The sequence below is a fragment of the Rhineura floridana genome, chromosome 3 (assembly GCF_030035675.1).
Source record: "Rhineura floridana isolate rRhiFlo1 chromosome 3, rRhiFlo1.hap2, whole genome shotgun sequence".
Lineage (NCBI taxonomy): Eukaryota > Metazoa > Chordata > Lepidosauria > Squamata > Rhineuridae > Rhineura > Rhineura floridana.
Window position 1 is genome coordinate 36,996,402 of NC_084482.1, and position 12,317 is coordinate 37,008,718.

Below are 12,317 nucleotides of genomic sequence, written 5' to 3' on the forward strand. Positions count from 1 at the left end.
CGTTAAACAATAGAATTTGCTCCCACAAGAAAGAGTTATGGCCACCAACTTTAAAAAAGCTTTAAAAGAGGATTAGACAAATTCATGAAGGATAAGGCTATCGGTGGCTGCTAGCCATGATGGTTATGTTCTACCTCCACTGTTGAAGGCAGTGTGCCTCTGGATATCAGTTGCTGGGAATCGCAAGTGGGAAGAATGCTGTTGTGCTCAAGTTCTGCTTGCAGGCTTCCCGTGGGCATCTGGTTAGTCACTGTGAGAACAGAGTGCTGGACTAGATGGGCTGTAAGCCTGATCCAGCAGGGCTCCTCTTAATCTCTTCATGAGGTATACTCAGGGCAGCTATACACATACAGCTTCTTGACATTTAGCTGGTGTGCAGAAGACCCAGTCGATGTGTTAAGACTGAGGGCAGACCCAGCAGGCATTCTTATTATTATTTATTACATTTGTATACCTCCCCATATCCCACTTAACCCTCCACATATTGATTATCCACATATTTCATGTTGTCAGTTCTGCACAGGTTAGAAGATCCTAAGGGTTTGCTTATTGTTTCCTGGGTTACTCAGATTATAGCCACGCCATACATTTAAAGTACTCTTACACCACTCCAGCAGTTATGGAGAATCCTGGGAACAGTAGGTCATTAATGGTGCTGGGAATTGTAGGTCTGTGAGGTCAGCATCCTTAACTACAATTCCCAGGATTCTTCGGAGGAATCCTGTTCAGTCATGACTGTTAAAAAATGGTATACGTGTGGATACAATCTCTGCATCTGTCCTGCCTGAAGTCGAGGGATTCAGACTTGGACTCAGCTGTGGTTTTTTTCTCTTTTGATTAAAGTAATAGATGCATCCAATGCAGTTCGCCTCATTAACTTAGCAGCTCTGTCTAGGAACTCAGCTCTGCTCTAGCACTGACTAAGTATGACTTCGCGACTCTGAGACGTTGACTCAGCAACCAGGTGTCCCCCCCATCAGCTTAAGTAGACTTGGATCGCGCACACAAACGAAGACTCCGCCTCAGCTCTGACTGTTGAACTTTCCGCCTCAAGCGCCTCTGAGCACAGGGCAATGGTGGTTTGATCTCAACTTCCCCCTCCGATGGAGGGGGGCTGCTAACTATCAGTTTGGGCATGGGAAGATGGGCAGTGCTCAGCTGGGAAACGTCTGACATGCAAGGCCGAGTCTCTGGCACGGGTAGCAGGGGCGTGTACAATTGGAGAGTGTCCAACGGGCCAGGTGGTGCTTCCACAAGGGGGTCAGGAGCTAAGGAGCTGAGCTTTCAAAGATGGAGGCTGGAGCACCCTGTGAGTCCACCCCGCTGCATGCCCCTTCCCCAGGTTCCCAGTCCAAGGCCTCATTATCTGTTTCGCCCTCGTCTATCTGCCCCCTCCCTGCATGGCTCACAACAGTATCATGTGAGGATGTTGCATCCAATCCTCTTTGGCTTGAGTCCCTCATACTTTTAAGTGAACCACTTCTTTTATGTTCATCACAGTATTTCCAGTAAATCAAAAGCACCCTCTTGACTCTACTACCTAGAAGGGAAGCTCAAATAGCTGGAGCTTGTGAAGATACATTCTTGATGGCTTCTTCAGAGCACGTTCTAGACACTTTGTCCAAAGTCTGTAGACATTTTTCAAAACCAAAAGGCTTCTGTATGGGCAGATGACAGCTGATTATTTTATAATTGGCAACTGTTATTTCTTTATTTTTATTATTCTTTCAGATGTTTCTGTTTGTATTTTATCCTTTGTATTAATTTGTAAGCCACCATGAGAGCCTGTGGGTGGACTCGAACTAGAAATGGTTGAAATTTAACAATAAATAAAACACAGTAATCACATACTGCCATATTCTGCCATACTTTGCAGATCAACTCTTGATCCAAACGGAGTGGGCTAGGATTTATTCCAAGCGTGCTAAGAATTTTTGGATAAAAATAATCTTTAAGTGTAATGACCTCAGGTGCATATATATTCACAACAATCATATTTGCTGGTGCTTAGGAGTCACAATTAGACCAGAAAGCTTCTAATTAAACTACTTTCCTGTTTTGTACAAACTTCAGAACAAGCTAGGATATTAAATGAACTAAACTGCATTTCAGAAACCTGGCTTTTTCTGAAGCTGTAACCATAGCTTCCTGGTTTGGATAGAATGAGGAGCTATAGTTAACTAGAGAATTCCCTGTTTAATTGCAACTTACACCAAAAGGAGGAGTGAAGGGGCTCCATGGGCAGACAAAAGGCTCATGCATATCTCTGTTTCAGTAATGGGGATATGATCGTCCAAGCATGGCCTATACTACCCAGAATCCAGTTTCCTCTGAAGAGGTTAAGCTGAAGCTGCTATAGGCCATGTACGTCTTGTAAGATGCTACCACATTTTGTTCTGGTAGTATTGATTCAGATTGCTAAAAGAGCAATTTTATTAGGTCTCATGCTTCTACCGTAGCTCCCCAATTAGAGTGTCCTTTGTCCATCGATGGGTGTGCTGGGATATGCTTTCCATAATCTTTACAGGTCCCATCACCCTTGGGGGATTGCAAGTGCTTATATTTTTTTTAAAAAATGTGTGTGTGTTTTTTTCTCATCCATTGGGGATCATCGGGTGAATCTGCAAGGCTGGTCTACATAATTATGCAAAGTATAAATAAGGGAGAAAAGCCTGCAAATCTCAGTTATGAATTGGCAGCAGGAGGATAATGAATAAGAAATATGTGTGTCCACTCTTACGATATGCAATTGTAGTAGAATGATTCCAGGAATTTCAAGGAGCTGCTTTCGTGCCACCACCATGGTCATCATTTTACAGTTTTTCTCTCTCTTTTTTAGCAGGAGCATGGGGGAGGAGTCTAAAGGTCTTTTGGATACCTTGAAAATTAAATTGTGAGAAAGCAGTGCATTTGTTGTGATTATTTTAAGTCCCTTTTAAAATTCCTCCTAATAACAATGACAGTGTAATAAAAGATAAGTAGATGCCTTTGGGATTTTGTTTTTAAAGAAAGGGAGTTTAGCCTTTGGTACCCATACAAACTAAATAAACCCATTTCATTGTTTATAATAGTTACACAGTGTCACCCTATAAGCTCACCAGGGATATAAACACCCCTAACCTAAGGCATACATTGCATCATCTGAAACTTCTGCAGCAGCTCTCCTAAGTAACACTCCTGTCTACCACTTCTGAATTTCCTGTCTACTACTTCCATGACATGTTGCATTTCTTCAGTGTATACAGAGATGTGAAAATAGTTCTCCTGTCTGGAAAATTCTGATGGGAAAACATCCAGTGTGGTATTGTTGTCGTCATAATCATAATAATTTCTTATTCCCCACCATTTGTCTTTTCAAGAGCCCAGGGAACCTAACAATAAAAAGTAGCAATTAAAAGCAGCTACAAAACAAACTACAATGTAAAATACACTTTGTCAGTTAGCATTAATTCACAGGGATGTATGAATCATCTCTAATATTCTGCACGCTTAAGGTAAGTGAGGCCAAAGTGAAAAATATATGGGAACCCAGGAGTCCTATGTTGAACCATACATGTTCTGTCTGAGATTAAAAAGCCATAATTTCTGATCATCCACCATTGATGTACAACTGCTTCTGGGGGCTTTGATGCATTAGTGCTGCTTTGAAATGAATGGTTTTTCCTCTTTTCCTCCCTAAAGGGCTGATATCCTGAAATAAGGGGAAAAGGTGACAAGCCTAGATAATAACCCTAGCAGATCCCATGCCTTAATTTCAGATCAAAATAGATTTTAATCAAATATTTACCATGTTTGATTTTTATCTTATTTTATTTTATTCAGTGTGGCTTGTTAAATCTTTTTCATTGCCCCATTTGGTGACAGGCTGCTGGAGAAAGGGGGGAGGGGAGGTAGCAGGCCAGAAAAAAAGGATGGCGGGGGAAAGAACTGCATCGTTTTGCTAACCAGCTCCTAAACTGAATGTTACAGGTTTTTAATTGAATTCTTTTTCATGTTTTCACATAATTATACAATCATAACCTTGAAATTTGATATGAAGTGTGATCGTTTTCTGGCTAACAAGAAACATAAATGTTATTTTCTGAGGGAGGTTAAGGGTTGTGTTGTGTGTGTGTTTTAATGTGGACCGTTAGAGCATTAAATCTTTATTTCTTGAAGCAAAATTAACACACGCACACTACATATATACACACACACAAACACACATATTTTATAAAAATGCCAATCTTGATGTTGTGCAACTTTGCTCTTAATGTGTTATATCATTTTGGGGGTTGTTTATATAAGTCCTATGTTATAACTCTTGCCTCCCCTTTCTCTCTCTCTCTCTCTCTCTCTCTCTCCCCCTGCCCCCATTTCTTCTCTGTGCGTGTCCCTCTGCAGGCTAAGCTCTTCCGTCTGTATACACAGGAGGTGTTGGAACTGGGTCACAATGTGTCCTTTCTTCTCTTGCTCCCTGCCTCAGACGATGTCTGCACTGCCCCAGGACAGAATAACCCTTACACCCTGCACTCAGGATTCCTTAACCTCCCTCTTCAGATGTTTGAACTCGGTATACTACCTTGCTTCACCTAGAAATATTAACCCAGTCGCCTTATAATAAAATCACAAAGTTGTATCTGTTCCCCCTTCAGCCCTTGCCCCCCCCATCCCAGTGGAGAGTCAATAAATCATGTGATGATTTCTTGGCAACAACATTTTTCTCTCTGACTACAGACAAGCCATAGAGGGAGCAGAGCTACCAGGTTACATGCTCTAGTCATAACTACTGGAATGCAGAAGCCAGTCAGTCCACAAGCCTATCAAGCAACACACGACCCTTTAGTTGTAGGCATTAGCAATAGGGAAAGCTGAAATGGACAGTTCGGGTACCATTCAGGGAAAGCAAAATGATTCAAAGCTGTCTTAACGGTGTTTTTGATTTCAAAATGTTGTGGAGAAAGACACTCTTCATTCGCTAATAACCCATATTTGACTCCCTCTCAGTTATCATTTTGATTATAGAAGTGAACTTGCCATAGAACTGATTTATTTGTACTGGGCTGGATCCAGACTTAGTCATGCTTAGAGTGGTCCCATTTAAATCAATGGGATTTAAGTTAGTAATGACTAACATAAGTTCAATTGATTTCAGTGGGTCTACTTCATGGGTGGGAAACCTTTGGCCTTCCAGATGTTGTTGAACTACAACTCCCATCATCCCTGGCCATTGGCTATGCTTGCTGGGGCTGATGGAAGTTGTAGTTAAACAACATATGGAGGGCCAAAGGTTTCTGACTCCTGATCTATTTTAAGCATGACTAATGGGAGACGACTATTGCCTTCACGGCCTGCTCGTGAGCTTCCCAGAGACATCTGATTGGTCACTGTGGGAAACAGGATGCTACACTAGGTAAGCCTTTGGTCCAATCCAACAGGACTCTTCTTGTGCTTACATTGTAGAAACTAGCATTTGTTTAACATTTCAGTTTGTTTGTTTGCTGCTGTTGTTATTAACCCACCCTTCACCAACAGATCCCAGGGTGGGTTACAAAATCTAAAATACAATATTAAAAAGAATTAAAACATAATCACAAGAATAGGGCAAGTTCTGAAAACATACATCTCAGGAGCCGAAGGCCAGGGTACTGAGGTGTATCTTTAGCATTCGCTGAAAACTGTACAACGAAGGTGCAAGATGCACCTATGTAAGGAGGGAGTTCCACAACTTAGGGGCTGCCTAAGAAAGCTCTCTCCAGGGCCACCAGGGTGGTAGAATTATCAAGATGGCCCCCTCTACTGACCTTAACACCTGAGTGGGTCTGTAGGGAAGGACTCAGTCTCTGAGATATTTGGGGCCTGAGTCGTTTAGGGCTTTAAACACTAATGTGAGCAGCTTGAACAGGGCCCAGAAACAAACTGCCAACCAATGCAACTGTTTAAGTTATGAATACCATTTTATTTAGAGGTATTAAAACAGTGTTGAATATGGCAACTTTAAACATTTTATCTGACCATGTTTTAAAAACCCATAACATTTAGAGGTTATTTTTTTAAAGCACACATACTTATCAAAACCAAATTTGAAATTGGCATTTCACATTTGAAAATATTCTTATTCAAATATTGGAAATTCACTGAATTCCAAATTTGAATAAATGTTGTGCTTTGTTTGGACAAGTGTCTAATCACTATAGCTGGCATGAAATTATAAGGCAGTTGTTCTGCAAACAATACTGTTGGACAGTACCATAAATAAGCAAACAAAATCCAGAAGTTCACACAACCTACAATTCACGGGGTACAGAAATGCCCCCACAGCTATGGGGGGCTATGAACAGGGATGGGGCTTATGGCTCTCCAAATGTTAGTGGACTACATCTTCCATCATTCCTGAAGATGCTGGCTGGGACCGATGGGATCTGTAGTCCAACAACTTCTGGAGGGCTCCAGGGCCCCACTCCCCACTATTAGGTTATGATTTCTCTAATACCATAAGATGCGGGAATGGGCACCAGCAAACACTGTCTTCTGTGAAGCCCTCTCTGTTGAAATATCATGAAGCATTCCGATCTGGTCTGTGCCAGAGATGAGACACTGAGCTGGATGGAACACTGATTTTGTTCAGCTAAATTTCCTTAATCCATGCCTTCTCTCCCACATATCCAGTGCTAGAGGAAGCAGGAAAAGAGAGGCCCTAGGGCAGATTTCAAACACCAAAGGAAGATCCTGTGCCAAAACCACTCCTGAAACAGAAAAATCTAAATATCACAATAGCACTGCACATCGTATGCATTTGGGCTCTACAGTGCCACTTGTTTACATCCAGTTCCATTCCTCAGCCACTGAGATCTAGCCACCACTACCCCACCACCCACACCCATTCCTTACAGGCAACATCCCTCTTTAGTGATATTTATATATAAACAAACACACACACAGAGAGAGAATAAGTGATATACATATACACATACAATAAGTGATATAAGAAGGTTGATCTATTCCCAGAAGAACATGTTCTTTCTTTACCATCTCTCCTTGTTAGTCACCCCTAAAGGCCTTTTCTTGGCAACTTGGTTACATCCCTTACATACCACACCTCTTAGGGTATGAGTGATGCATAGACCAGCTTTGCCAGGCTGAACAACCACCACCATCATCACCATGAGCCTTCCACGACCATTAACTATGAATCAACACTATTGCAAGTCACATATGTTCAAAGATTATGAGTTCAGCTGTACAATTCATTGTATTTTTCCAGGACTCAACACACAGAATTTAGAATTGTTTTCCTTAAAGGAGAACCAAGCCACTGCGTTATATTTGTATGTTAGAAACAGGTAAAGCTGTGTTATTCCAATCTGCCCCCAGTATTGTCTAACATAACTGGCAGTGTGTCTCCACTGTCTAGGGCAGAGGTCTTTCCCAACTCCCCCCCCAAATTATTTTAGTTGAATGTTGTTTTGAACTTCCAGTTTTTCTTTTCCACAGCTCCTGTAAAAGTACTTTGGGAAGCACAAAGGCTTAAACTTGGAATCTTATGCATGCAAAGCACATGCTCTACCACTGAGCTGTGGGCCCTATTTTGACCTGGTAGACGATGCTGCAAGAACAGCAAACATCATCAGGTTTCCAACAAGATCACAAACATATTTTATTTATTTATTTATTTATTGCATTTATATACCGCCCCATAGCCAAAGCTCTCTGGGCAGTTTACAACAATTAAAAACATTAAAAACAAACATACAAATTTTAAAACACATTTTTTAAAAAGCAATTTAAAAACACATGCTAAAATGCCTGGGAGAAGAGGAAAGTCTTGACCTAGCACTGAAAAGATAACAGTGTTGGCGCCAGGCACACCTCGTCATAGAAATCATTCCATAATTTGGGGGCCACCACTGAGAAGGCCCTCTCCCTTGTTGCCAGACTCCAAGCTTCCCTTGGAGTAGGCATCCAGAGGAGGGCCTTGGATGTTGAGCGTAGTGTACGGGTGGGTTCATGTCAGGAGAGGCATTCCATCAGGTATTGTGGGCCTAAGCCATGTAATGCTTTATAAGTTAAAACCAGCACCTTGAATCGAGCTTGGAAACATACAGGCAGCCAATGCAAGCGGGCCAGAATCGGTTTTGTATGTTTGAACTGTCTGGTCCCTGTTACCAATCTGGCTGCTGCATTTTGCACAAGCTGTAGTGTCCGAACCGTCTTCAAAGGCAGCCCCACGTAGAGTGCATTGCAGTAATCTAATTTGGAGATTACCAGAGCATGGACAACTGAAGCCAGGTTATCCCTGTCCAGATAGGGGCGCAGCTGGGCCACCAACTGAAGCTGGTAGAAGGCACTCCATGCCACTGAGGCTACCTGAGCCTCAAGTGACAGAGATGGTTCTAGGAGAACCCCCAGGCTACGAACCTGCTCCTTCAGGGGGAGTGCAACCCCATCCAGGACATATTTGGTGACAATCAGATTAACGCAGGCAATGGAGATAGCAAAGTAGTTTGCCATACACAATGAGGATTCAGCAGACTTTACTCATTTGTCTCAATGCTGTGAATTTACGGTGTGGGACTTTTGTAGTACTGCAGAGAGAATGCCAATAAAAGCCCAATTTTACTTTTCCAACAAAAAGTAACTGATCTCATGCCCTAGAGTGGAGGCCATTTTCTGTCTGATTTATTACACATTTCTCCCTAGTGCCTATAAAATGGCTGTGATTCACCTCCCAAATATTAGAAGCCTCCACTCCCTATTAGTGGATGGCTACCAGATTTGTAATTGTGAAACCACAAAAGGCTATGTTGAAGAAATACTTGATACAGTAGCATTAATAGCCTGGCTTCTAACCACAGTGGCTAGAAGCTGAAGCAGTGGCTGCAATTTCAGTAATAGTGTTACATGTATGGTGGAAACTATAGGACTACATGTTGCTCCAAGGCTACTAAGGAAGCTAGCCATTTTGGAGGACAGCAAAAAGAGTCAGGACTCCTGAGCCAGCTAGTGATCTGTTGGCAAGACAGGCTGGTTTAATTTTCTTTTATAATAAACATTTTCTGAAAGAACATATTTTTAGGCTGAAGATGGACCATTGATTTTCATACAACAGAAAGGGGTTTGGGAGAGTCTTTGCTTCCAAAGGTGCACACACACATTTTGTTGGTCCCATCTCTGGTCAAATACATTTGACAGGCATTTGAAACACAATTCAAAAGTCTGCAAAATCTGTAGAAAATGTGAGAAAAGTTCATAGAATTTTGATGGGTGATGACTAGGGATGGGCGAGAATTTCAATTTAGTTCGCATTTCAAGGCAAATCTATGAAATTCGCACTTTCTGAAAGAATATGAAAACCTAAATATAGCCATCCTTTGGAATTTTTGCTTATTTGAATTTTGTGATGCAGTTCGTCAACCAAACAATGTTTACAAAAATGCACATATTAGGGGAAAGTGTGCACAAAAATGAAAATAAGTGACAATAACATGCAAAACTGCATTATATTATGATAAATTGCTTGCTCAAATGTGTACATTAGTCAAAACTGCCTACAAAAATGTGTTTATTAGGAGAAATTTACACTAAAAACCTGGAGAATTTTCATGAGGATTAAAAAAAAAAAAGAATAGCAAATTGCTGCAGAAATGTGGAGAACTGAATTTAAGACTGGAAAAATGAAAGAACCGAAATTGACAGCTCTTTCTATCCTAAGTGATAGCCAACATTAGTTATACTCAAAGTAGACCCAATTAAATAAATGGATCTAAAAGACGTGTTCATACTCTAAATATAACTTAGTGAATATTAGTGAAAATTCTTGAGGGGAGGGAGTGCTGAGCATATCTCTGTGTTAATCAGCTATTCCATGGGTTGCTATCTAGGGTTAGGGATCCTTGTTAAAGTACTACCAACACTGGGGCTGTGAGCACACCAGTTGCCTACAGCAAAGTCTTTTCATTGGCCACACCTGGAGGGGGAATAAGTTGATCTGCCAATCAGTTGCAAAAACTCTTTGAAGTGAATTTTAAAAAATGCACTCAAGCTGTTCCCACCAGGTTCTACCATAAAAAGGGGTGAGGTTTTATTAGTATTGTGTGCCCCCGCTTCAGAAAAGATTGGTGGAGACGCACTGGAAGCAGCAGAACAGTGAATTGTCTCTACTCTGAGTTAGAGATCTACCAGCACTGGCCAGACAGATGTCTCATGGACATTTATGAGCAGAACATGTGGGTGACCCAGTGTGCATACAAAAAAGTCAAGTCTATCAGTGGCTACTTCTCAGGCATCTTGTGGATGAAGCTGTACTGGGCATAGCTCCGCTAAACACTCCCATCAGTTTTATATCAGTTTTACTGTTTTGACTTCCCTGAAAAAAATCTTAGGAATGAGGGTGCCGAGGTTCGCTAGTCCTTCTTAGAGTCTGTGAGTCATGCCATTTGTACATTTGCCTACTAGGGCTAATAATGGCCACTAGTTGCCCTGTCTTCTGCCATGTTCACATTTTAAAATGTTGTTTACATGAGTCATTGCCATTGCAGCATCTTGTAAAAACTGTGTAACGTGGATGAACGTGAAGTGCAAAACTGTAGTGAAGATGGCTTCTGTAAGAAGAAATCAATTCCTGCTCCCTGCAAAAGCATTCCTGAAATATCCCGTTGCAGCAGGCACTTTGTTTTTTTTCTGTATTGATAGTCTGGAAGGAAAAATTATTTTTAAAAAGTCACCCTAAGGGCACCAAAATACAGCCATTTCCATTTAGCAACAAGCTTAGCTCTACCCCCTTGCATTATGTAAAGATAGGAATATTCTTGGACATGTGCAATGCACTAGCAAAGTGCTACGAGAAAATGAAATTGCCACATAAGAAAGGTCATCTGCATGGACAAAAAAGAGAGGCTGGCAGCTCTTCTGATTCAGTTCTTCTTGTTGTGCTTTCTTTTTCAGTTCCATGAAAAAAAACCACCCTGATAAATCAGAATTGAAACATCCATGTTCAGAAAGGTATACCAAACTAGGTAAGGTGATATTTTTTATTGGGACAGCTTCTGCAGATGTATTGAAAGTCTGCATATTTTTGAACTCTTCATCAGGCAGAATGCAAAGGTAGCATTTGGGGGATAGAGGGGGGGAATTTGAAGAACTGGATCTTCTTTTAAACTTTGCCACTAACTGCAGAGATATTGAATGTGCCAAAAGAAGGAAATAGGTAGGTCATCAGTGAAACTTGGTGGCTATCCTACCTGAAAATGGTAGGATACTACTTGCTACCTTAAAGCACATATGGCCAGCCTGCAGCCAGCAGGCCGCATGCACCCCTCAGAGATCTTCAGTGTGGCCCACTTAGAGTGCCCAAGTTGCCCTCTGCCACCAAATTTTGCTCAATTGGCACTGTCCCACAATTGTAATGTAGAGAGCAGCAGGCGGGGGGGGTCATCCCTGTATGCCTTTCTCCCCTTGTCAATTACTCTCCCACCAAACAGCTACTACCCGCCTACCCAGCACTGCATGTGCCCTTCAGGGGCAAAAACCTTGCCCATCCCTGTCTTAAAGGAGCATTTGTAGATGTGAGATTGCACAGCACCATACTACAACACATCTGTTTCAAATGCTACCACGATTTTCCTGGAAAAGATGCACATTGCTGAAGGAGGTGCAGGAAGCTACGGCCCGCAAGTAAAGGTGCAAATATAATACTGCCAAACATATACAGCATATCAGATGCAGGGAGAGCAATGCTTTGATCAACATGTACTCAAAATGTTTGATGATTAGGTCATTATCTGTCTAAAAATACTTGAGGTCATAAAAGGAAGGGACCATGACTCAATAGTAAGGTACGTGCTTTGCATGCAGAAGGTCCTAGGTTCAATCCTAGTCACCTCTGCTTAAAGAAGGATCAGGTGAAAGACTCTGTGACTGAGAACTGAGCTCAGAACAGACAGCACTGGGCTAGATCGGCAAAGAGACTGACTGGTATAAAGCAGCTTCCTATGTATCTGTCTTGATCTATCATAGGACATAGAACCAATGCCCTTGTTACACATGCATGCATACATGTTAGTCTTTGCTTATGTACATATTTTTTTTGGAATGTGATAATTGCTGTTCTGGGGCAAGGGAGGTCTAGATTCCCACCGCCACCACATCTGCTTCTCTCTGTATTACAGGGACAGGAAAAAAAATAGATTTGCATAGCACCCTCATGTACATGGACAAGGAATTCTTGTCCTATGGGTGTGGATCAAGTCTTCACTGTCTGATGCAGCACTAAAAGCCATAGGACTGGTTATAACTTCTTTAACCAGACACAATGTGGCATGGAAGGGCACTTTGCCAAG

General features: G+C 41.7%; 1 protein-coding gene across 1 annotated transcript in view; it reads left to right on the forward strand.

Annotated features, from left to right (window-relative positions):
• ANKFN1 (ankyrin repeat and fibronectin type III domain containing 1) overlaps positions 1–12,317 on the forward strand; it is a 275,663-nt gene that overhangs the window by 245,994 nt on the left and 17,352 nt on the right. The window contains exon 16 of the mRNA XM_061615322.1: positions 4,384–4,552. Within this exon, the coding sequence (XP_061471306.1) occupies positions 4,384–4,552 (169 nt within the window). The remainder of the gene's footprint in view (positions 1–4,383; positions 4,553–12,317) is intronic.